We start from the raw sequence: 22,818 nt of genomic DNA, 5'->3' as shown, positions 1-22,818 counted from the left end.
CTAGAACAGGATCTCATCTAAAAAAAATAAATACGAGAAGCGAACGTACTATTCTTCTCACATTCGCTTCTGACTTTACGCATAACTTGTTCACAACTGTATACGCAATTTCCGGTTACTTCGGCCTGGATTCGGGATCCGCGATCAAATAATGTAAATCACGATTAAAAATTATTTTTTGATGATGCGGGAGATATCTTTATTAAAATCAGTGGAGGAAATATACACCATGTCTGATATTTGGGTCTTTCATGTCTCCGACGATGCCTTTATCTCCCGGAATGCATCATTCCCCATGACAAAAACCGGAAAAAAAAAAAACGGAAGCAAAAGGGTCATAGCCAACCACACAGATTCCAAATTGCCATGGTATTGTGTTGTGTCCTATTCTCTCATGTGCATGCGTTAAGTAATATTCACAAGATAGAAATAAAACCCAATCGTGTTTATACACCGCACAGCGTTTTTAAAAAAACACCGGAAACAGAAGGGTCATAGCCAATGACACGGATTCAAAATCGTCAGGGGTATTGTGTTGTTGTTGTGGTCGTTGTTGTTTCCTATTCTCTATGTGTACGCGTTAAGTATGAAGCTCACTGTGTTCGCTATAATTCCAGGTGTGTGTGTGTGTGTGTGTGTGTGTGTGTGAGAGAGACCGCTGTTTCTCGACAACCACTGGTCCAATCTAATTGAAACTTGAGTTATTGGCGTCCACGGTTTGTTAAGCGACCCGCCGCGTCATGGAATTATCCGTGAGCGACGGCCTACAATTCCGTGGAGTCTGGTGGGAATCGACGTAGCTTTCCCCCACCTCGTGGTCTTCTCACCCGACCCCTCTGGCCCGCAACAATATCTTGCCCAATACATTTTTGAAATATCATGCGATATATCGTTTTTGGGCCTATCTCTCAATGGTGAAGAATCGCTTCATAAATTAAACAAGTCTTCTATTCAGATCCGGATTCAAATCTTTAGCAAAATCGAATCAATTCATCCAACACACACACACACACACACACACACACACACACACACACACACACACACACACACACACACACACACACACACACACACACACACACACACACACACACACACACATACACACACACATACACACACACACACACACACACACACACACACACACACACACACACACTGTGTCCATTAATTTTATCTGAATCTGTCCATAACTTTTTGAGATATCGTGCTATGTAACTGTTTCACCCGATCTCTCAATGGTGAGGAATCACTTAAAATATTGTAGTTGCAGGATCCGGATCTGGATCTTCACCAAAATCTAATTAGTTTGTCCTTGTCACAAACTGTCCACAAAATTTCATCTGGATCCATCCACAACTTTTTGAGATATCATGCTAAAAATCAGTTTAGCCATATCGCTCAATGGTGAAGAATCACATTAAGAAAATGTCAAATCCGGATCTTCACCAAAATTGAATCAATTCTTCCTTGTCAAACATGCAACATATCCACCAAGTTTCATCTCAATCCGTCTATAATTTTTTGAGATATCCTGTACACAGACAAACAGATAGGAAGGGGTGAAAACATAACCTTCTTCACCTTCGGTGGCGGAGGTGAATATTAAATGTTTAGTTTTTCAAAGTTTCTTCAACCGTGTCATTGGAGTGCTTACTTGGGGCACTCTTCAAGTTTCGATCTCGCCATGCTTCCATACCCCAAAATTCCATGATTTATTTTATAAATAATTATTAATGCCCTGCATTAATGCTGCTTTTTCATTATGTTTATCTCCTCCCCTCTATTATGAAACCAAGTTATTTGAACCGGAAAGTTGCACATACTCCTATCTGCTGGCGTGCAAGAATACCCACGAAGCGGTCATTCTGGATCCAGTACGAGAAACAGCCCGTCGAGATGCGAAGCTGGTGCAGGAATTGGGTTTAAATCTCAAGTATGCAAGTATGTACTCGCCCGGTGATTGCACTTTCCTCGTAGTACATGAGCCATTAGGGTTGGTCGGTACCTTCTGGGGGGAATAATTCTCACACTGATTTTTGGCAAGGCATACTCGTACAACCCGAGAGTGAGAAAATATTTGATAGTATTGCATCAGTGGTAGCTTTTTGTGCGTTATTACCCTGTTTATATGCCTACTCTTAAATATGCTTTTGTGCAAAATGGCCAGTACAAGGTAAGACATCCTACTTCAGCTTAACAACATTTTTTTTTTTTATCAGTCAAACATTAACATTGAAATTTGTCTCACCTTTTGCTCGGATCATTTGCTTCCAACAAAGTGCTAAACATGCTAGGTTTAGCACAAAAAGTGCTAGGTTGAAAGGTATGTCATTGGTGACACATATCAGTGTCTATTTCCTGTGTGATAAATCGTACCGCCTTTAGAAAAGTATTTGTCTATCATTTACTGTGGAAAGTAAATAAAAGTTCTGGAACAATACAATTTCATGGGTGTTTAGCCAATTTATTAAGAAATCCAAAAATCTAAATTTCTTTTTTGTATGTTGTATATTAAGATCAGTATAGCAGACAATGTTACCCCACCCCCCCCCCCCCAAATGAAAAAAATACCTACTTTGGACAGATTTATGGAGTTTGGTCAATGTCATGATATTTTCCCTGTTGTTATTGAAGGATACTTTCCAAGAATCAAACAAAGGTAAATGATAGCATGTTCATGAACAAGATTAATGTTTTTTTTTCCGTGTAATTTCTCAAAAAATACAGAATTTCTGGGATTTAGATACTCAATAATGCACATATGAATGTATCAAACACCTGTATTACACAATATAAACCAATAAGACAGTAGCAAGATGGTTAATCATGTGCAATCTGATGAATGAGTCAAAGGTGAAAACGAAACACAATCTTCTGTTGTCGGGCATAAAATTACAGAATAGAAACACAAATGTGGTGTTCCACACGAACAAGGCCATTACCTATGGCCCAATGTGTTGCTGATAAACATATTGTCTTATGAACCAAAGTTGGGTCCTTTATAGTTTCTAAGACACCTCTGATCATGTGCACTGATTGTAAGTGGTATATGTGCAAGATGAACTTTAAAATCATAATCATTATCCAGTTCTTCAATATCCTCATCTAAACTTTCCCCATCGGCTGACTCAAAGATGGATGCCTGGTTCTCACAGTCTGGCAAGCTGCACGTATTGCTGCTTCACAGTCCGTTTGACAAACACACACATTTTGGTAGTGAACACTTCTTTTTACAAAATGGGACCACTAAGTGGCTAATAACACACAAAAGGCTACCACCAATGCAATGCTATCACATAGTTTCTCACTGTAGAGATAGATACCCTGCCAAAAATTATAATGAGCATCATTCCCCTCGGACGGTACTGGTGGCCAAAAATTACCGGGCCTGGCTCATGGCCGAAATTGCCCTATATTTGCATGGGAATGACATGAGATGGTGGTGCACTGCCTACTTGAGTCCCTGGGTGAAGAGTAGGATTGAACAGCCTCAGACAGGTGGTTCCACAAATGGGAGAAAAGAAGAACAAAAGAGTTGAGGTGTGCAGTAATCATGGATTTGTGGAGTTGATAGCAATAATTTTCCAGATTGAGAATTTGAGACTTTATGCCCCCCTCCGCCCCACACACTCGCGTGGGGCAACACAGCCTTTCTTAACCCGACACAAGTTGTATTTTTGCTCCGAGTTTGGAGTTTGTAAATTAAAAGATGTGGCCATGCATAGAACACACACACACCCACACACATACATGCACACACACACACCCACACACATACATGCACACACACATACATGCACACACACATTTTTTCCTTTCATAGGGATAGATTATTGGGAAATTTACTGTGCAATGATGCATTCTCATGTACATATAGGTTGTGACAGACATTGCATCTTGATAACTGAGAGGACGGCGAGTCTTTAAGAGACCACGATCGTCAGTCACCCCATAACTTCCCACAGGATCCCATGCCCAGAGTGATGTTACCATATGCAAACATCCAATTACAAGTGAGTACCAAGCCGGCAGTTTATGCATCAGACCTCAGTCAGTCGGTCGAGCAGAACCAACGTTGCATAACCACACCCAAGATCAAACTTGGAAAACAAATCCGTGCTGGCCAAATGCCTCAGCAGTCTTGTGCTGCCATCAGAACAGACAATAAGTCAGGACCCATTTTCTTGAAGAAATAGCTTTTAATGACAGTAGTGTCACTAATCCCTTCTAATTCTAAAACTGTCTCACGTCAAACTGCCAGCTCTGTCTCCTTTGTTGCCCTGCTCATTTACATATCCTCTGGACCAGGTGGTTCCCCCACTGACCTCGACTTCAACCTTCCTGCCAGTACCTATACTTGTGCCGTGAACTCTCCAAACATGCTGCGACCCTCTGCGGTGCTCACGCAGAGCTCACGCCAATCTCACACGGAACCTCTAGCGGAGCTTCCGTGGTGCTCCCATGAGTTCCATAACTGTGGTTGCCACTCCCACTCTGGCCATGCCTTAAATAAGGCGATCGTGGTCCTTAAAGACTCGCCGTCCCTCTAGGGTAATTCAGACTGGTGTGTGTGTGTGTGTGTGTGTGTGTGTGTGTGTGTGTGTGTGTGTGTGTGTGTGTGTGTGTGTGTGTGTGTGTGTTATTTTTATAATGATCACACGTAGTAATTCTCAGCTTTACACATTTGAGTTCAGTTTCCCTTCGAGTTTTTTCAAGCATATGTGTGCATGACAATTGCATTATGGAACCATGTAGAACATGACTGCCGGTGCTTATAAATTTGTGCATGTGTGCAGTTAACACACACTGTCATGCTGACCATGTGACGGGAACAGCGGCACTCAAGACTCTGTTTCCCAAATGTCAATCTGCCATTGGGGCCGCCAGCAGTGCCCGAGCTGACAAGCACCTGAAGGAAGGAGAAACAATTTCCTTTGGAGACTTTGTAAGCATATTGGACAGCTCTCATGATGGAGAATAAACTCTGATAAAGTTTTTTTTTTTTTTTTTTTTTTTTTTGTGTGTATGTGGGTTTGGAATGTAACATTTTTGAGGATGACTTAGTTGATCCACATGGGTAGTTGATAGAGAATGATGAACATGCAATTAAACAAGGTCAAATTGAAAGAAAGGAGATAAGCCATAAAATTATTGAAATTGGATACGATACGATTCACATTTATTATAAAATGACATTGCACAGATCCATCCCATCTCATCTTCAGTTATCCTACCCATCCCTCCCACCCATGGTACACTGAATCATGTGTTGAGGCAATTGCCTTGGAACAACTTGCATATCCTGTTCCTGCAAAGGTAATCTCAGATCATTTCACAAAACTCGCAAGAGTGTATGTCCACTCTCAGGAGAGCCAGTAAAAACATCTGTGCAACCTCAAGATTGAACTTTCAAACTTGTCTCCCTCCACTAAAACATGGTAGTACCTTGTTAAGTCTCTTTCTGGTGCATGTTCCCCTTCCATCCCTTCCCTCTCTTCAAGTGGCACAACAGTCAATTCTACTCCCGAGAAGGCTGAATGCCTCAATTTTGTGTTAGCTTACAGATCTTGTATCCCCAACTCATTGTCTGTACCCACCCAAGCTAGTTGCACCCAACTGCTCCTGGACACTATCTGTTGTACCTGAGAAGGTGGAGAAGTTTCTGGCCTCCCTCAACTCTGACTCTGCAACTGCACCGGATGGCATCAGCTCACCTTGCCGATGAACCTGCACTGCTACTCTTTCATATCCACTCTGCCCTTTTCAGCCTGTCATCTGCCCGAGGTCATCTTCTATCTGCTTGAAAATTGGCCAACATCACTCCACTACATAAAAGGTGCAAAAACAGAGCAACTCAATGACAAACTTATCAGCTTACTTCCAATCATCAGCAAAGTCTTGGAATCAATCATCACAGTTGATATGAAATTCTTCCTTATCTCAGATCACCAATTTGGATTGAGACCAGTTCACTCTACTTTTTTCATGCTGCATTTACTTGCTCAACAATGAATGGAGGCCTTCAATATCAGACATGAGTTCAGAGCCCTCTCTCTGGACATATCTCGTGCATTTGATGTAATCTGGAATGTTGTCTTATTCTCCAAGCTCTCTGCTGTAGCATTGAAGGCCAACTCCACACACTGACTTTCTTTACTCTCTTCACTAATGTGTGACTCTCAATGGAATATTTTCATATCCTCTCCCTGTTAAGGCTGCAATGTCCCAAGGCAGTGTTCCTGGCCCAGTCCCATTCCTGGTCTTGATCAACGATTTGTCTGACTCACTAAATCCCCATTTACATATTTGCTGATGACGCCACCCTTTGGCATGATCTCTATCCTCCTCCAGATACAGAAGCAGGAGCCTCTCCATTCTCTTCAGACTTTGATAGAAACACAGTTGGTGTCTTTCAATCCTGACAAATCCTCTCTCTGTCTCTGTCTCTGTCTCTGTCTCTGTCTCTGTCTCTGTCTCTTAACAATCCTCTTGAGGATTTAACTCAAATATTATCTCAAACTCCTGGGTCTCACTATCTGCCATAATCTTTCTTGGGCAAACCACATGTCAAAGTTGGCCGACAAAGCCAGTCATCGACTGGTCATCCCTCCTTCATCCAAAGTCCTTCCTTGCTATACCTGACCTCCTACCCACATACAAGGCCTTCATCCTTGGCTTAATGGAATATTGCTCTCCCCTCTTGGCTGGCTCCTCTGCCTCACAACTTCCTCAGCCTGACACTGTGGAAACCAAGGCCTTCAAGATCATTAGAATATTCTGTGATGAAGATGAGTGGATCTCTTTTCCATTGCAGACAGTTCAGTGGTCTCTGTCTTCTTCTGCCTCATTTTTTTTCATCCCTCTGCTCCTTTCAGGCTTTGTCACCTCCAGGTTCCTGCATTGCACACTCTGTCTACCATCAACCCCCTTTTGGTGAAACACTCAAAATCCAGATTCACTGCTTTCCTCCACTCATTTGTTCCTCTTTTTCCCCGCCTGTGGAATCAACTTCCATATTCTCTTCAATCTTATTCTTTCTTGCCAGTCTTCAAGACAGCCGTTCACTGCCATAGATGTATTCATGTTCTAATATAGCATAGTTAATAGATGTATTCACGTTCTAATATATTATAGTTAATAACTGTATTCATGTTCTAATATATCGTAAATAGATGTATTCACGTTCTAATATTATATAGTTAATAGATGTATTCATGTTCTAAGATATTATAGTTAGTATTCATGTTCTAATATTACATAATTAATCGATGTATTCATGTTCTAATACAATATAGTTAATTTAGGTATTCGCGTTCTAATAAAATATAGTTAATAGATGTATTCACGTTCTAATATAATCTAGTTAATTGATGTATTCACATTCTAATGTAATATAGTTAATAGATGTATTCACGTTGTAATATAAAATAGTTAATGCATGTATTCACGTTTTCATATAATATAGTTAATAGATGTATTCATGTTCTAAGATATTATAGTTAGTATTCATGTTCTAATATAATATAATTAATAGATGTATTCACGTTCTAATATAATATAGTTAATGTGTATTCACGTTCTAATGTAATATCGTTAATAGATGTATTCACGTTCTAATGGAACATAGTTAATGGATGTATTCACGTTCTAATACAATATAGTTAATGGATGTATTCACGTTCTCATGCAATAAAGTTAATAGATGTATTCACGTTCTAATATAATATAGTTAATATGTGTATTCACACTCTCATGCAACATAGTTAATGGATGTATTCACGTTCTCATACAATATAGTTAATATATGTATTAACGTTCTAATGTAATATAATTAATAGATGTATTCACGTTCTAATATAATATAGTTAATGTGTATTCACGTTCTAATGTAATATCGTTAATAGATGTATTCACGTTCTAATCTAACATAGTTAATGGATGTATTCACATTCCAATACAATATCGTTAATATATGTATTAACGTTTTAATGTAATATAGTTAATGGATGTATTCACGTTATCATATCATATAGTTAATAGATGTATTCATGTTCTAAGATATTATAGTTAGTATTCGTGTTCTCATATAATAATAATAATAATAGTAATCACTCTTCTTCTTCTTCTTCTTCTTCTTTCGGCTGCTCCCTTTTAGGGGTCGCCACAGCGGATCATCCGTATGATCCGCATAATGATTTCGCACATGTTTTACGCCGGATGCCCTTCCTGACGCAACCCTGGTCGCCTCTTACGACACAGGGATATGGTACACCTATTTTAACCGGGGTTTTCACCGGCCCAGTACACTGGTACTCAATTCGCCGACCTCGGAAGGATGACGGGCTGAGTCAACCCCCTGGTGTATTAATTCAGTGGCCCAACGGGGCTTGAACTCAGGACCTTTTGGATCCCAAGCCGCTGCCCTCACCACTGCGCCAACACCAGGATTAATAGATGTATTCACGTTCTAATATAATATAGTTACTGAGGTATTCGCGTTCAATTAAAATATAGTTAATAGATTTATTCACGTTCTAATATAATATAGTTCATTGATGTATTCATGTTCTAATGTAATAAAGTAAATCGATGTATTCACATTCTAATGTAATAAAGTTTATAGATGTATTCACGTTCTTATATAATCTAGTGAATAGATGTATTCACACTCTCATATAATATAATTAATAGATGTATTCATCTTCTAAGATATTATAGTTAGTATTCATGTTCTAATTTAATATAATTAATCGATGTATTCACGTTCTAATGTAATATAGTTAATAGATGTATTCACGTTCTAATATAATATAGTTTATTGAGGTATTCACATTCTAATATGATATAGTTAATGTATGTATTCACGTTCTAATGTAATATAGTTAATAGATGTATTCACTTTCTAATGTAATAAAGTTAATATTTGTATTCACGTTCTAATGTAATAAAGTTAATATATGTATTCACGTTCTAATATAATCTAGTTCAGAGATGTATTCACGTTCTAATGTCGTATCGTTAATATGTGTATTCATGTTCTAATGTAATATAGTTAATAGATGTATTCACGTTCTAATGTAATATAGTTGATATATGTATTCACGTTCTAATACAATATCGTTAATGGATGTATTCACGTTGTAATATCATATTGTTCATAGATGTATTCATGTTCTCATATAATAGAGTTAATATGTGTATTCACGTTCTAATGTAACATAGTAAAGAGATGTATTCATGTTCTAATGTAATATAGTTCATAGATTCATTCACATTCTAATGTAATATAGTTAATGTGTGTATTCACGTTCTAATGTAATATCGTTAATAGATGTATTCACATTCTAATGAAATATAGTTAATGTGTGTATTCATGTTCTAATGTAATATGGTTCATAGATTTATTTACATTCTAATGTAATATAGTTAATGTGTGTATTCACGTTCTAATGTAATATAGTTCATAGATTTATTCATGTTCTAATATAATATAGTTAATATGTTTCCCGTTCTAAAATGACATAGTTAATGTATGTATTCATGTTCTAATGTAATATAGTTAATCGGGGTATTCACATTCTAATGTAATATAGTTGATATATGCATTCACGTTCTAATACAATATAGTTAATGGATGTACTCACTTTCTAATATCATATAGTTAAAAGATTTATTTATGTTCTAATATAATATAGTTCATAGATGTATTCACGTTCTAATGTCATATAGTGAAAAGATGTATTCACTTTCTAATATAATATAGTTAATAGAGATATTCACGTTCTCAAATAATATAGTTAATATAAATATTCACGTTCTAATATAATATAGTTAATTGATGTATTCACATTCTAATGTAATTTAGTTGATATGTGATTTCACGTTCTAATATAATATAGTTAATAGATGTATTCCGGTTCTCATGCAATAAAGTTAATAGATGTATTCACGATCTAATAAAATATAGTTTAAAAGATGTATTCCTGTTCCAATATAATATAGTTAATGTGTATTCACTTTCTCATGTAATATCGTTAATAGATGTATTCACGTTCTCATGTAACATAGTTAATGGATGTATTCACGTTCTAATACAATATAGTTAATGTATGTATTCATGTTCTCATGTAATAAAGTTAATAGATGTATTCACGTTCTAATATAATATAGTTAATAGATGTATTCCTGTTCTTGTATAATATAGTTAATATGTGAAGTCACGTTCTAAGATATTAAAGTTAGTATTCATGTTCTAATATTATATAATTAATAGAGGTATTCATGTTCTAATATAATATAGTTAATGGATGTATTCACGTTCTTATACAATATAGTTAATAGATGTATTAACGTTTTAATGTAATATAGTTGATGGATGTATTCACGTTATAATATAGTTTATGCATGTATTCACGTTCTCATATTATATAGTTAATCGATGTATTCATGTTCTAAGATATCATAGTTAGTATTCATGTTCTAATATTACATAATTAATCGATGCATTCATGTTCTAATACAATAAAGTTAATTGAGGTATTCGCGTTCTAATAAAATGTAGTTAATAGATGTATGCACGTTCTAATATAATATAGTTCATGGATGTATTCACGTTCTAATGTAATCTAGTTAATTGATGAATTCACGTTCTCTGTAATATAGTTAATAGATGTATTCACGTTCTAATATAATATAGTTAATGCATGTATTCACGTTGTCAAATAATATAGTGAATAGATGTATTCATGTTCTAAGATATTATAGTTAGTATTCATGTTCTAATATAATATAATTAATAGATGTATTCACGTTCTCATATAATATAGTTAATGTGTATTCACGTTCTAATGTAATATCGTTAATAGATGTATTCACGTTCTAATGTAACATAGTTAATGGATGTATTCACGTTGTAATACAAGATAGTTAATGGATGTATTCACGTTCTCATGCAATAAAGTTAATAGATGCATTCACGTTCTAATATAATATAGTTAATGTGTGTATTCACATTCTAATGTAACATAGTTAATGGATGTATTCACGTTCTCATACAATATAGTTAATGTATGTATTAACGTTCTGATGTAATACAATTAATAGATGTATTCACATTGTAATATAATATGGTTAATGTGTATTCACGTTCTAATGTAATATCGTTAATAGATGTATTCACGTTCTAATGTAATATAGTTAATGGATGTATTCACGTTCTAATATCATATAGTTAATAGATGTATTAACGTTTTAATGTAATATAGTTGATGGATGTATTCACGTTCTAATACAATATAGTTCATGCATGTATTCACGTTCTCATATTATATAGTTAATAGATGTATTCATGTTCTAAGATATTATAGTTAGTATTCATGTTCTAATATTACGTAATTAATCGATGTATTCATGTTCTAATACAATATAGTTAATCGATGTATTCACGTTCTAATATAATATAGTTCATGGATGTATTCACGTTCTAATGTAATCTAGTTAATTGATGTATTCACATTCTAATGTAATACAGTTAATAGATGTATTCACGTTGTAATATAAAATAGTTAATGCATGTATTCACGTTTTCATATAATATAGTTAATAGATGTATTCATGTTCTAAGATATTATAGTTAGTATTCATGTTCTAATATAATATAGTTAATGTGTATTCACGTTCTAATGTAATATCGTTTATAGATGCATTCACGTTCTAATGTAACATAGTTAATGGATGTATTCACGTTCTAATACAATATAGTTAATGGATGTATTCACGTTCTCATGCAATAAAGTTAACAGATGTATTCACGTTCTAATATAATATAGTTAATATGTGTATTCACATTCTAATGTAACATAGTTAATGGATGTATTCACGTTCTCATACAATATAGTTAATATATGTATTAACGTTCTAATGTAATATAATTAATAGATGTATTCACGTTCTAATATTATATAGTTAATGTGTATTCACGTTCTAATGTAATATCATTAATAGATGTATTCACGTTCTAATCTAACATAGTTAATGGATGTATTCATGTTCTAAGATATTATAGTTAGTATTCATGTTCTAATATAATAATAATAGATGTATTCACTCTTCTTCTTCTTCTTCTTTCGGCTGCTCCCTTTTTGGGGTTGCCACAGCGGATCATCCTTATGATCCGCATACTGATTTCGCACATGTTTTACGCCGGATGCCCTTCCTGACGCAACCCTGGTCGCCTCTTACGACACAGGGATATGGTACACCTATTTTAACCGGGGTTTTCACCGGCCCAGTACACTGGTACTCAATTCGCCGACCTCGGAAGGATGACGGGCTGAGTTAACCCCCTGGTGTATTAATTCAGTGGCACAACGGGGCTTGAACTCAGGACCTTTTGGATCCCAAGCCGCTGCCCTCACCACTGCACCAACACCAGGATTAATAGATGTATTCACGTTCTAATATAATATAGTTACTGAGGTATTCGCGTTCAATTAAAATATAGTTAATAGATGTATTCACGTTCTAATATAATATAGTTCATTGATGCATTCACGTTCTAATGTAATATAGTAAATCGATGTATTCACATTCTAATGTAATATAATTAATAGATGCAATCATCTTCTAAGATATTATAGTGAGTATTCATGTTCTAATTTAATATAATTAATCGATGTATTCACATTCTAATGTAATATAGTTAATAGATGTATTCACATTCTAATGTAATATAGTTAATCGATGTATTCACTTTCTAATGTAATAAAGTTAATATTTGTATTCACGTTCTAATGTAATAAAGTTAATATATGTATTCACGTTCTAATATAATATAGTTCCTAGATGTATTCACGTTCTAATGTCATATAGTTAATGTGTATTCATGTTCTAATGTAATATAGTTAATAGATGTATTCACTTTCTAATGTAATAAAGTTAATATTTGTATTCACGTTCTAATGTAATATAGTTAATATATGTATTCACGTTCTAATATAATATAGTTCCTAGATGTATTCACGTTCTAATGTCATATAGTTAATGTGTATTCATGTTCTAATGTAATATAGTTAATAGATGTATTCACGTTCTAATGTAATATAGTTGAGAAATGTATTCACGTTCTAATACAATATTGTTAATGGATGTATTCACGTTCTAATATCATATTGTTCATAGATGTATTCATGTTCTAATATGATATCGTTGATAGATGTATTCACATTCTAATGTAATAAAGTTAATAGATGTATTCACGTTCTAATATAATATAGTTCATAGATGTATTCATGTTCTCATATAATAGAGTTAATATGTGTATTCACGTTCTAATGTAACATAGTAAAGAGATGTATTCATGTTGTAATGAAATATAGTTCATGTGTGTATTCATGTTCTAATGTAATATAGTTCATAGATTTATTCACATTCTAATGTAATATAGTTAATGTGTGTATTCACGTTCTCATGTAATATCGTTAATAGATGTATTCACGTTCTAATGTAATATAGTTCATAGATTTATTCATGTTCTAATAGAATATAGTTAATATGTTTCCCGTTCTAAAATGACATAGTTAATGTATGTATTCATGTTCTAATGTAATATAGTTAATAGATGTATTCACGTTCTAATGTAATAAAGTTAATATATGTATTCACGTTCTAATGTAATAAAGTTAATATATGTATTCACGTTCTAATATAATATAGTTCATAGATGTATTCACGTTCTAATGTCAAATAGTTAATATGTGTATTCATGTTCTAAGATAATATCATTAATGGATGCATTCACATTCTAATATCATATTGTTCATAGATGTATTCATGTTCTAATATGATATAGTTGATAGATGTATTCCTGTTCTAAAGTAATATAGTTCATATTAATAGATGTATTCATGTTCTAATGTAATACAGTTGATAGATGAATTCACTTTATAATATAATTTAGTTATTGGACGTATTCACGTTCGAATAGAAGATCGTGAAAAGATGTATTCATGTTCTAATATCATATAGTTAATAGATGTATTCACTTTCTAATATAATATAGTTAATAGATGTATTCACGTTGTCATATTATATAGTTAATAGAAATATTCACGTTCCAATATAATATAGTTAATACATGTATTCACGTTCTCGTATAATATCGTTAATTGAGGTATTCACATTCTAATGTAATATAGTTGATATATCTATTCACTTTCTCATATAATAGAGTTAATAGATGTATTCACGTTCTAATATAATATAGTTCATAGATGTAGTCACGTTCTAATGTAATATAGTTAATCGATGTATTCACATTCTAATGTAATATAGTTTATAGATGCATTCACGTTCTAATATAATATAGTTCATAGATGTATTCACGTTCTAATATAATATAGTTTATTGAGGTATTCACGTTCTAATATGATATAGTTAATGTATGTATTCACGTTCTCATGTAATAAAGTTAATATATGTATTCATGTTTTCATATAATATAGTTAATTGAGATATTCACATTCTAATGTAATATAGTTTATAGATGCATTCACGTTATAATATAATATAGTTCATAGATGTATTCACGTTCTAATATAATATAGTTTATTGAGGTATTCACGTTCTAATATGATATAGTTAATGTATGTATTCACGTTCTAATGTAATATAGTTAAGAGATGTATTCACGTTCTCATGTAATAAAGTTAATATATGTATTCACGTTTTCATGTAATATAGTTAATTGAGGTATTCACATTCTAATGTAATATAGTTGATATATCTATTCACATTCTCATATAATAGAGTTAATAGATGTATTCACGTTCTCATGCAATAAAGTTAATAGATGTATTCACGTTCTAATTTCATACAGTTAATGGATGTATTACTGTTCCAATATAATATAGTTAATAGATGTATTCACATTCTAATATAATCTAGTTAATTGAGGTATTCACGTTCTTATATAATATAGTTGATAGATGTATTCACGTTCTAATATAATATAGTTCATAGATGTATTCATGTTCCAATATAATATAGTTCATATGTGTATTCACGTTCTTATATAATATAGTTCATGGATGTATTCACGTTCTAATGTAATATAGTTCATAGATTTATTCACATTCTAATGAAATATAGTTAATGTGTGTATTCATATTCCAATGTAATATAGTTCATAGATTTATTCACATTCTAATGTGATATAGTTAATGTGTGTATTCATGTTCTAATGTAATATCCTAAAAAGATGTATTCACGTTCTTATGTAATATCCTTAAAAGATGTATTCACGTTCTAATTCCTCTTCTTTGGCCTTCCTCTTCTCCTCCTGCCTGGCGGCTCCACCCTCAGCATCCTTCTCCCGATAAATTCCGCTTCCCTCCTGTGCATATGTCCAAACCATCTCAATCTCGCCTCTCTCACTTTGTCTCCAAACCGTCCTACCTGTGCTCTCCCTCTCATGTACTCATTTCTTATCCTATCCATGCTCGTCACTCCCAACGAGAATCGCAGCATCTTTAACTCTGCCACATCCAGCTCCGCTTCCTGTCTTTTTGTTAGTGCCACCGCCTCCAAACCATACAACATAGCTGGTCTCACTACCGTCTTATATACTTTCCCCTTCACTCTTGCAGCTACCCTTCTGTCACAAATCACTCCTGCAACTCTTCTCCACCCACTCCATCCTGCCAGCACTCTCTTTTTCACTTCTCTCCCACACTCTCCGTTACTTTGGACAGTTGATCCCAGAAATGGACAGAAAAATCTTGAACCAGTTTTATTGAGATTTATGGTGTTGCGATAGGTGAGGTTAGAAACGAAAACTCTTCCCTTCCCTTGCATGAACACAGACCCTGGAAGTGCGATCAACACCGGGTCACACAGATGGCTGCCTCACATTTGTGATGTCAGACCAGAGCATGGCTTTCACTGGAGATGCCCTCTTGATCCGTGGCTGTGGCCGAACAGACTTCCAGCAGGGTAAGCAGATAAGATGACAACAAACAAAGGTCACATGTAGTAACGAGATGGTTGGTTTTAGTCACATGGGATATTAACATAATGCTTTCATTCCCGCATAACCAAACCAACCTTGTTATATCAGGTTAATTGTGATACCAAATATGCCATTGCAGCTCTTATCAATGCTTGGTGTTGCATTGTCTATTTTGAATGTATTGAGGATATTGTTGTACCGATATTTGTCGTCATTGCAATTTGCTATTTGAGGATTATCATGCATGTATGGGCGTGTTCTGTGTTGGGTTCAGGTAGTGCTCATCGTTTGTACAAGTCTGTTCACGAGAAGATCTTTTCTCTACCAGATGATTGCCTGCTTTACCCAGCGCATGATTACACTGGTGATTTCCACAGACAGAACTTTCTTCACTTCCTTTTTGTTTCAAGCCTGATCTCATCACATTGGTAGAATAAAGTTACTTATCACTGGATTATGAAAGTGAATATGTATTTACCATTGTTCATGCCTCCTACCATCAGGTGGCTGCAGGTACGTGTGTGGTTAATGAGATCAAGTTGTAAATGCTGTGCGTTTCACACTTTGACAAATGTGCTTGTGATGGAATAGATTTGTTTGTTCTTTATGATGGAGCCTTTCTGCCTGAAGAAACAAATTATGAAGTAGTGCTTTTCATTTCTGAGCAAAACCTCAGTGTTTTACAAAAAAGAAAAAGTGAAGATGAGTAAAAGTTTGTTCAAAGCAACAAAAGCTATGGTATTTGAGGTTGTGTGAATTTTTAATGGCAGCCAGTCCCACAGTGAACGAGCATATTTGAAGTATGCTTGATCCCCAAAAATCTTAACTCTGGTACGAGAAACTACGAGGAAATTCCCATTCTTGGATTCTTGTGTTTTTTCTTTTCTTTTCAGGGATGTCAGGATTGATCAGGTCAAATAAATAGGCAGGAATCAACTTATGTTTGGCTTTAGAGGTTATTGCCAATATTCTTTAAAGCTATATGTTGGCGTGCTGGGACTCGGTGAAGATTTTTGAGGATTATAATGACGTGCTCAAATTTGAGTTTTAACTACAAGCCTGGTCACTATGAGTTGTAAAGGCTTGAGAGAAGAGGCAGGTCACTTAATGACAGTGAGTTGCAGTATACCAAGTATATCCTTTTGAAAACACAACCCAAAGTTTCATTATTTTGGCAATGTAGTGTAGATGGAAGAAGATAGATTTGCCGAGTTTGGCAATGTGCAGAATAGAAGAAAGAAATGGGTCCATAGTGACACCAAGACTTAAAACAGTGGAAGCAGAGACCAGATGGTCTCCATGTATCATCTGGAGCTGGATATTTTAAAGAAGAAGATGGAAAGCCAAGGACTAGCATAGTCGTCTTAACAGCAATTAGCTTTCGAAAGTTCATAGACATCCATGTTTGATTTTCAGAGACAGGAGTTCAGTAACAGGTTAAATGAACAGATAGATTAAAGGTATCATCAGCAGAGTAATTAAAGCTGATATTAAAATTCCATGACATTGGCCTCAGTGAATGTAAATAAAGAGAAAACCTGAGTTGAAGATGAACAGATCCCTGGGGAACACCCAGAAAGATTAAATAGATCTGATGAATAAGAATAACCGGCGATGATTAATTACTGTAGATACCAGCAGAGTACCCACCCTATGGGCGATCTTGTTCCAAGCATGCAACACATCCTTCTGATGCAAACCTATATTTGGGCAGTGTATAGGCAAGTGACAGCTCTGTATAGGAAAAATAAATAACCCGGGTTACGTGCATGAAGCAAAGACATACCGACTGCCTGCAATTCAAAACACCTCACCACACTGGAAGATGTGGAAAAAAGAATACTGCACTGTAAATGGTGAAGACTTGTAATACCCTCCCCAATATGGAAGTGGCGCTACACGATGCATACTTACATAGAGAATTTGCATCCCCCCACCCCCCCCCCTCATGCCCCAAGATGACCTGCAAAGATAAAAAAAACATCCCTGTACATTAATTGGTATTGGGATGATCCTCTGTCGCAAGTCTGGATGTAATTGGGCAAGAACTGTAGGGGGAGCAGCGTGACAAACAAACACACAAACACTGGTCCGTGATTTATAGTGAGGATACACTCGGTGTACAAACCATTAGGAAGACCTTCCTAATATTGAGTTGCACCCTGTTTTGCCCTCAGAACAGCCTCAATTCGTTGGGGCATGGACTCCACAAGGTGTCAAGTATTCCACAGGGATGGTGGCCCATGTTGACTCCAATGCTTCCCACAGTTGTCAAGTTGGCTGGTAGTGGATCTCTACTGCAAATAGTTCGTTCCATCTCATCCCACAGATGCTCAATTGGATTCAGATCTTGTGACTGGGCAGGCCCCTGCAGTAAGCTGAATTTACTGTCATGTTCGTGGAACCATTCCTGGACTATCCTTGCCTTGTGGCAAGAGGCGTTATCCTGCTGAAGAAATCCATTCACATATGGATACACTGCTGCACGTGATTGGAAATGATTTTCAGATATCCTGTGGCATTCAAAAGTTGCTGCACTTTTATCAAGGAGCCCAATATGTGCCATGAAAGCACACCCCACACCATCACACCACCACCACGACCAGCCTGCAGTGTTGGCACACGGCTAATGGATGCATGTACTCATGTGGTGTTCTCCATACCCTCGTCCTCCCATCAGCATGAAACAGCAGTAACCGGGATTCATCAGACCAGGCAATGATTTTGAATCCTTCAGTGTTCGTGCTTTCTTTCCTTAGTCCACTGCAACCGCAGGTTCTTGTTTTTTCTGCTGAAAGAAGTGGAACTGCATACGGTCGTCGGCTGCCATACCCCATTCGTGTCAAGGTATGACGAGTTGTGCATTTTTATGGGTCTTTTGGCACCAATGTTGTACTGGACTATCAGTTGACTAACTGTAGCCTGTCTGTTGCTCTGCACACTTTGTGTCAGCCTCCTTTGGCCTCTTTCATAAACGAGCTATTTTCGACCATTAGACTGCCGTTGGCTGGATGTCTTTTTGGTGGTGGACCATTCTTGATACACACGGGAAACTGTTGAGGGTGAAAAATACAGCAGCGCTGCAGTTCTTGACACACTCAAACTGGTGCGCCTGGCACTTACTACCATACCCTGTTCAAAGGGAATCAAATCCTTTATCTTGCCTATTAACCCTCTGAATAGCACATGTCCACAATCCATGTCTCAATCGTATCAAGTCTTAAAAATCCTTCTTTAACCTCTCCTCCCCTTCATCAACACATTGAAGTGGATTTAACAAGTGCAATCAATAAGGGATCATATCTTTCACCTGGATTCACCTGATCAGTCTATGTCATAGAAAGAGCAGGTGTTCCCAATGTTTTGTACACTGAGTGTACGATCTGCAACTTGGAATTTGAATCATTCAAAATCAGCATGAAATATACAAAAACAAGCTTGCAGATGGTCAAGTAATATGTTCTGGTCAACTGTGTAAAAAGCAGCTGATGGGTCCTGAAGCATTGACATTGCAGCTTACCCTTGGTCTGCCATTCAGGAAGCAAGTAGACTTCCTATGTGGGGATGGTACTGCATCTAATACGATGACTCCGCATGCACAGCTGATGTGTGTAACGACTCCTCCCCCACCCCTTTTGGATGGGCAGGCGACACTTTTGCGCTTTGTTCCCTTGGGACAGGGGAACGTGAGGTTAGTGCAGGAATTTTGGAGTTTTTTTGGCCATGATGCCGGTGATAGTGCCTACTCTTCACGAATAACACGGTGGGATCTTTAACTTGCACCACCGAATGCCGGTAGATGGGGCGCCTGGTTTAATGTCCATCTGAGTGACGGCACACACATTGATGCCTTGCCCTGCCTACGAAACACCAGGATGACAGTTTATAGCTGGGCTGAGATTCAAACCTTGGAGGGACTGCTCAGAGGTGTTTGCATACCTCTAGGGCTAGGCCTACAGTTGAGATTCTTCAATATGACAAAATAATTTGGTTAATCCTCGCAGTTTTGTTCTTCATTAACTCAAATGTGGATTCCTTGTTTTGTTGTACTGAACTTGAGAAATCTGACTGCTATTCATTCTGAGTTGTGATGCTGTTGTTTCGTTGTGGGGTTGCAGGAAAGACGGTGACAACTGTCCTTGAGGAGAAGACTTTTAATCCTCGTCTTACCAAGAGTATCGACAAGTTTGTGGAGATAATGAACAACCTTAACCTGCCAAAGCCCAAGCAAATTGGCAAGTGCTGTTGGAATTTTAAAACTATATAAAGAAAACAAGTGCAGAGATTGTACACTGAGACTGAACCACATCTCCTGAGTTTTTATAAATGAAATATTTGAGTGAGCTTGTCTAATCTATGACTGTCGTTGTTTTATTTCAATCAATTCGTTATTACCTCCACGACCGAAGGTGGATGATGGTGATGTTTTCATCCCTGTCTGCTTGTCTGTTTGGTTGTCTGTGAACAGGATATCTCAAAAAGTTTGGATGTATTCCGCAGAAACTTAGTGGACAGATTGGGTGTGTGGCAAAGGCAAATTGATTCAATTTTGGTCATGATTCAAATCCGGATCCAGATACGAGAATTTTTCAATTGATTGTTCATCTTTGAGGGTTTGGGCCAAAACTATGTATGGCATGATATTTCAAAAAGTTGTGGACGGATTATGACAAAACTAGCTCGATTAGTTGGTTAGGTGACAAGAACAAGCCAATTCGATTTTGGTGAAGATCCGGATCAAGATCTGGCCCATCAGTGGGATATAATGTGTAAACTGTTTCGTGTGGCGGCGTTATGCACACGATCGAGTGCTGTTCTCGGTTTACGAAAAAAAAATTGGTGCCAAGAAAATAGTTTTTGAGTGTTTCATTTACCAGTTATAAACGTTTTTTAAAGAAGTGTTTTGTGTTCACAGTCATGGGACGGTGACATTACCACTTGACCAAACGATGTTTTCTTACCTTCTCCAAAGACGAATTTGTATGTATCAAATACAGTTTGTCAAGTAATGCTGTCGGTGTGTTCCTCAGATATTGCGGTTCCCCTGAACCTCAAGTGTGGATTCCAGGACTGAATTCTGGTCTCACCTGACTGATGCCTCCTGTGTTCCAACTTCAAAGACCTTCTCCCACATTATTTTGAATATAGCACCGATTACCCTGGCTCTCCTTATTAGCATTCAAGTCACATTTAAAGCAGATGAGAAAATAAAAACGAGGATCGGTGATACCTGGATAATTGATAGTATCGTGTTTATTTTGGTTCATGGAGGAGAGAGAGAAGTAGAAACTCTTTTGATTGAAAAATAATTGATTTTTGTGGTTGATTTACTTTTCTTTTGTCGAACAATATTTTGATTTCATGCAAAATCCATCCATGTTAAAATTGCACTTTCCTGTATTCATCCTTTTGCTCCATGATGTTGAAAAGTATAATATATAAATTCAGTTTTGCTTGGTTTTGGTAATGTTCACTTTTGATGAAAAAATAACACTTATGTTAATTCCGTCCCCCTTTACTTACAAGTTCACTATAAAATGCTCACAGGTGGCTTGGTTTATAAATAAATAAACTCCTCCCCTGCTCTTCGAGCCAAAAAAAGCTGCATAAAGCAACCAAGAAAATATGCACAAGGTAAGCTTAAGTGAAAGATGATTGGGTAAGGTTATATGAGAGCGGATTGGTTATTCCCTCCAATTACAGGTAAGAGAGGTGATTGGGTCTTGTTTTCATTTATATGTTGAATGCTATTGACATTACATGTGGTACATGCTTTGGAGCCTGGGTGGTGCGTGTTTCTGTATATACTATCGCAGATTACTCGCTAATAAGCGATGAAACTGGTCTGGCGACTGAGGGGGTGTGTTGTGTTGGGATTCTCATGTATGTATGTACTGTGAATGTTTGGCAGCTTTCGAGGAACTCGGGGAGAGCTTAAAACTGCAAAGGGCTTACCTTGTGTAGCTTTTCTTTGTTGTTTTATGCAGCTTTATTTAGCTGGAAGAGCATGGGAGGAATCTATCTTATCTGTCTTCTATTCTATCTGTTATCTGTCTTCTATTTATATTATGATACAGTATATAAAGACAGAGGGTCTACATTTGTCATGGGTAATTTCAGCTATTGCCATGAGTTTGGAATTATCCTTGACAAGATGGCATATTTCATGTTTCCTTCGATGTTTTGAGCAACTTTGATGACAAAAACTCACCAGAAATAGTTTTTAACGATCTTTCCCATGTGCCATTCGTGTGGCATCCCAAGATGCCATGGGGGAATCAAAACTGTCGAATTATGTACCATTGAAATGTCCCTTTTCAACTTAGAGCTTGACCTTTGGACCCTTCCGACAATTAAACCTTCAATGCGTGGGGGAGGGAGGGGTGAAGCCTCGGTCAACCCATGTGAATGTCTCACGTAGTGTTTGAACATGACTTGGACCGCGAGTATGTATATCAATTGTCTATTAATTACATATTTTATTGGAATGTACTTTTAACACCCATGAGAACATAGGCTCCAAAACATTTTTGTCCACAACCCACCATTTGAAATCACATTCACTTCACGACCCAAATGGTAACAGTACCTATTGGTACCGGTACCAACCATAAAAATTATTGGAGAAAATGCTTTTAATGTAAACCCTCCCACCCCCTCAAAAACCGGGATTTGTGAGAAGTTGGCAAGCTGCCACCATATTAATACAGTATATTGCTTTAGGATTATGCAGCGCCTTCCCGTTCCCCCCCCCCTCGCACCGCCTTCCCGTTCCCTATCATCGTGCGCCTTCCCGTTCGCTC

At 36.4% G+C, this 22,818-nt stretch overlaps 1 protein-coding gene across 1 annotated transcript in view; it reads left to right on the top strand.

The window, feature by feature from the left end:
- Nucleotides 1-22,041, top strand: part of LOC147029354 (persulfide dioxygenase ETHE1, mitochondrial-like) — a 30,441-nt gene extending 8,400 nt beyond the window's left edge. Inside the window, exons 2-7 of the mRNA XM_085872353.1 lie at nt 1,806-1,950; nt 4,806-4,954; nt 15,870-15,999; nt 16,290-16,379; nt 20,134-20,250; nt 21,046-22,041. Of these exons, the coding sequence (XP_085728479.1) occupies nt 1,806-1,950; nt 4,806-4,954; nt 15,870-15,999; nt 16,290-16,379; nt 20,134-20,250; nt 21,046-21,089 (675 nt within the window). The 3' untranslated portion in view covers nt 21,090-22,041. The remainder of the gene's footprint in view (nt 1-1,805; nt 1,951-4,805; nt 4,955-15,869; nt 16,000-16,289; nt 16,380-20,133; nt 20,251-21,045) is intronic.
- Nucleotides 22,042-22,818: the final 777 nt, after the last annotated feature.

The sequence above is a fragment of the Eptatretus burgeri genome, chromosome 3 (genome assembly GCF_056783735.1).
Source record: "Eptatretus burgeri isolate ZD-2024b chromosome 3, Ebu_testis_v1, whole genome shotgun sequence".
Lineage (NCBI taxonomy): Eukaryota > Metazoa > Chordata > Myxini > Myxiniformes > Myxinidae > Eptatretus > Eptatretus burgeri.
This window is presented reverse-complemented; position numbering and strand designations above follow the sequence as displayed.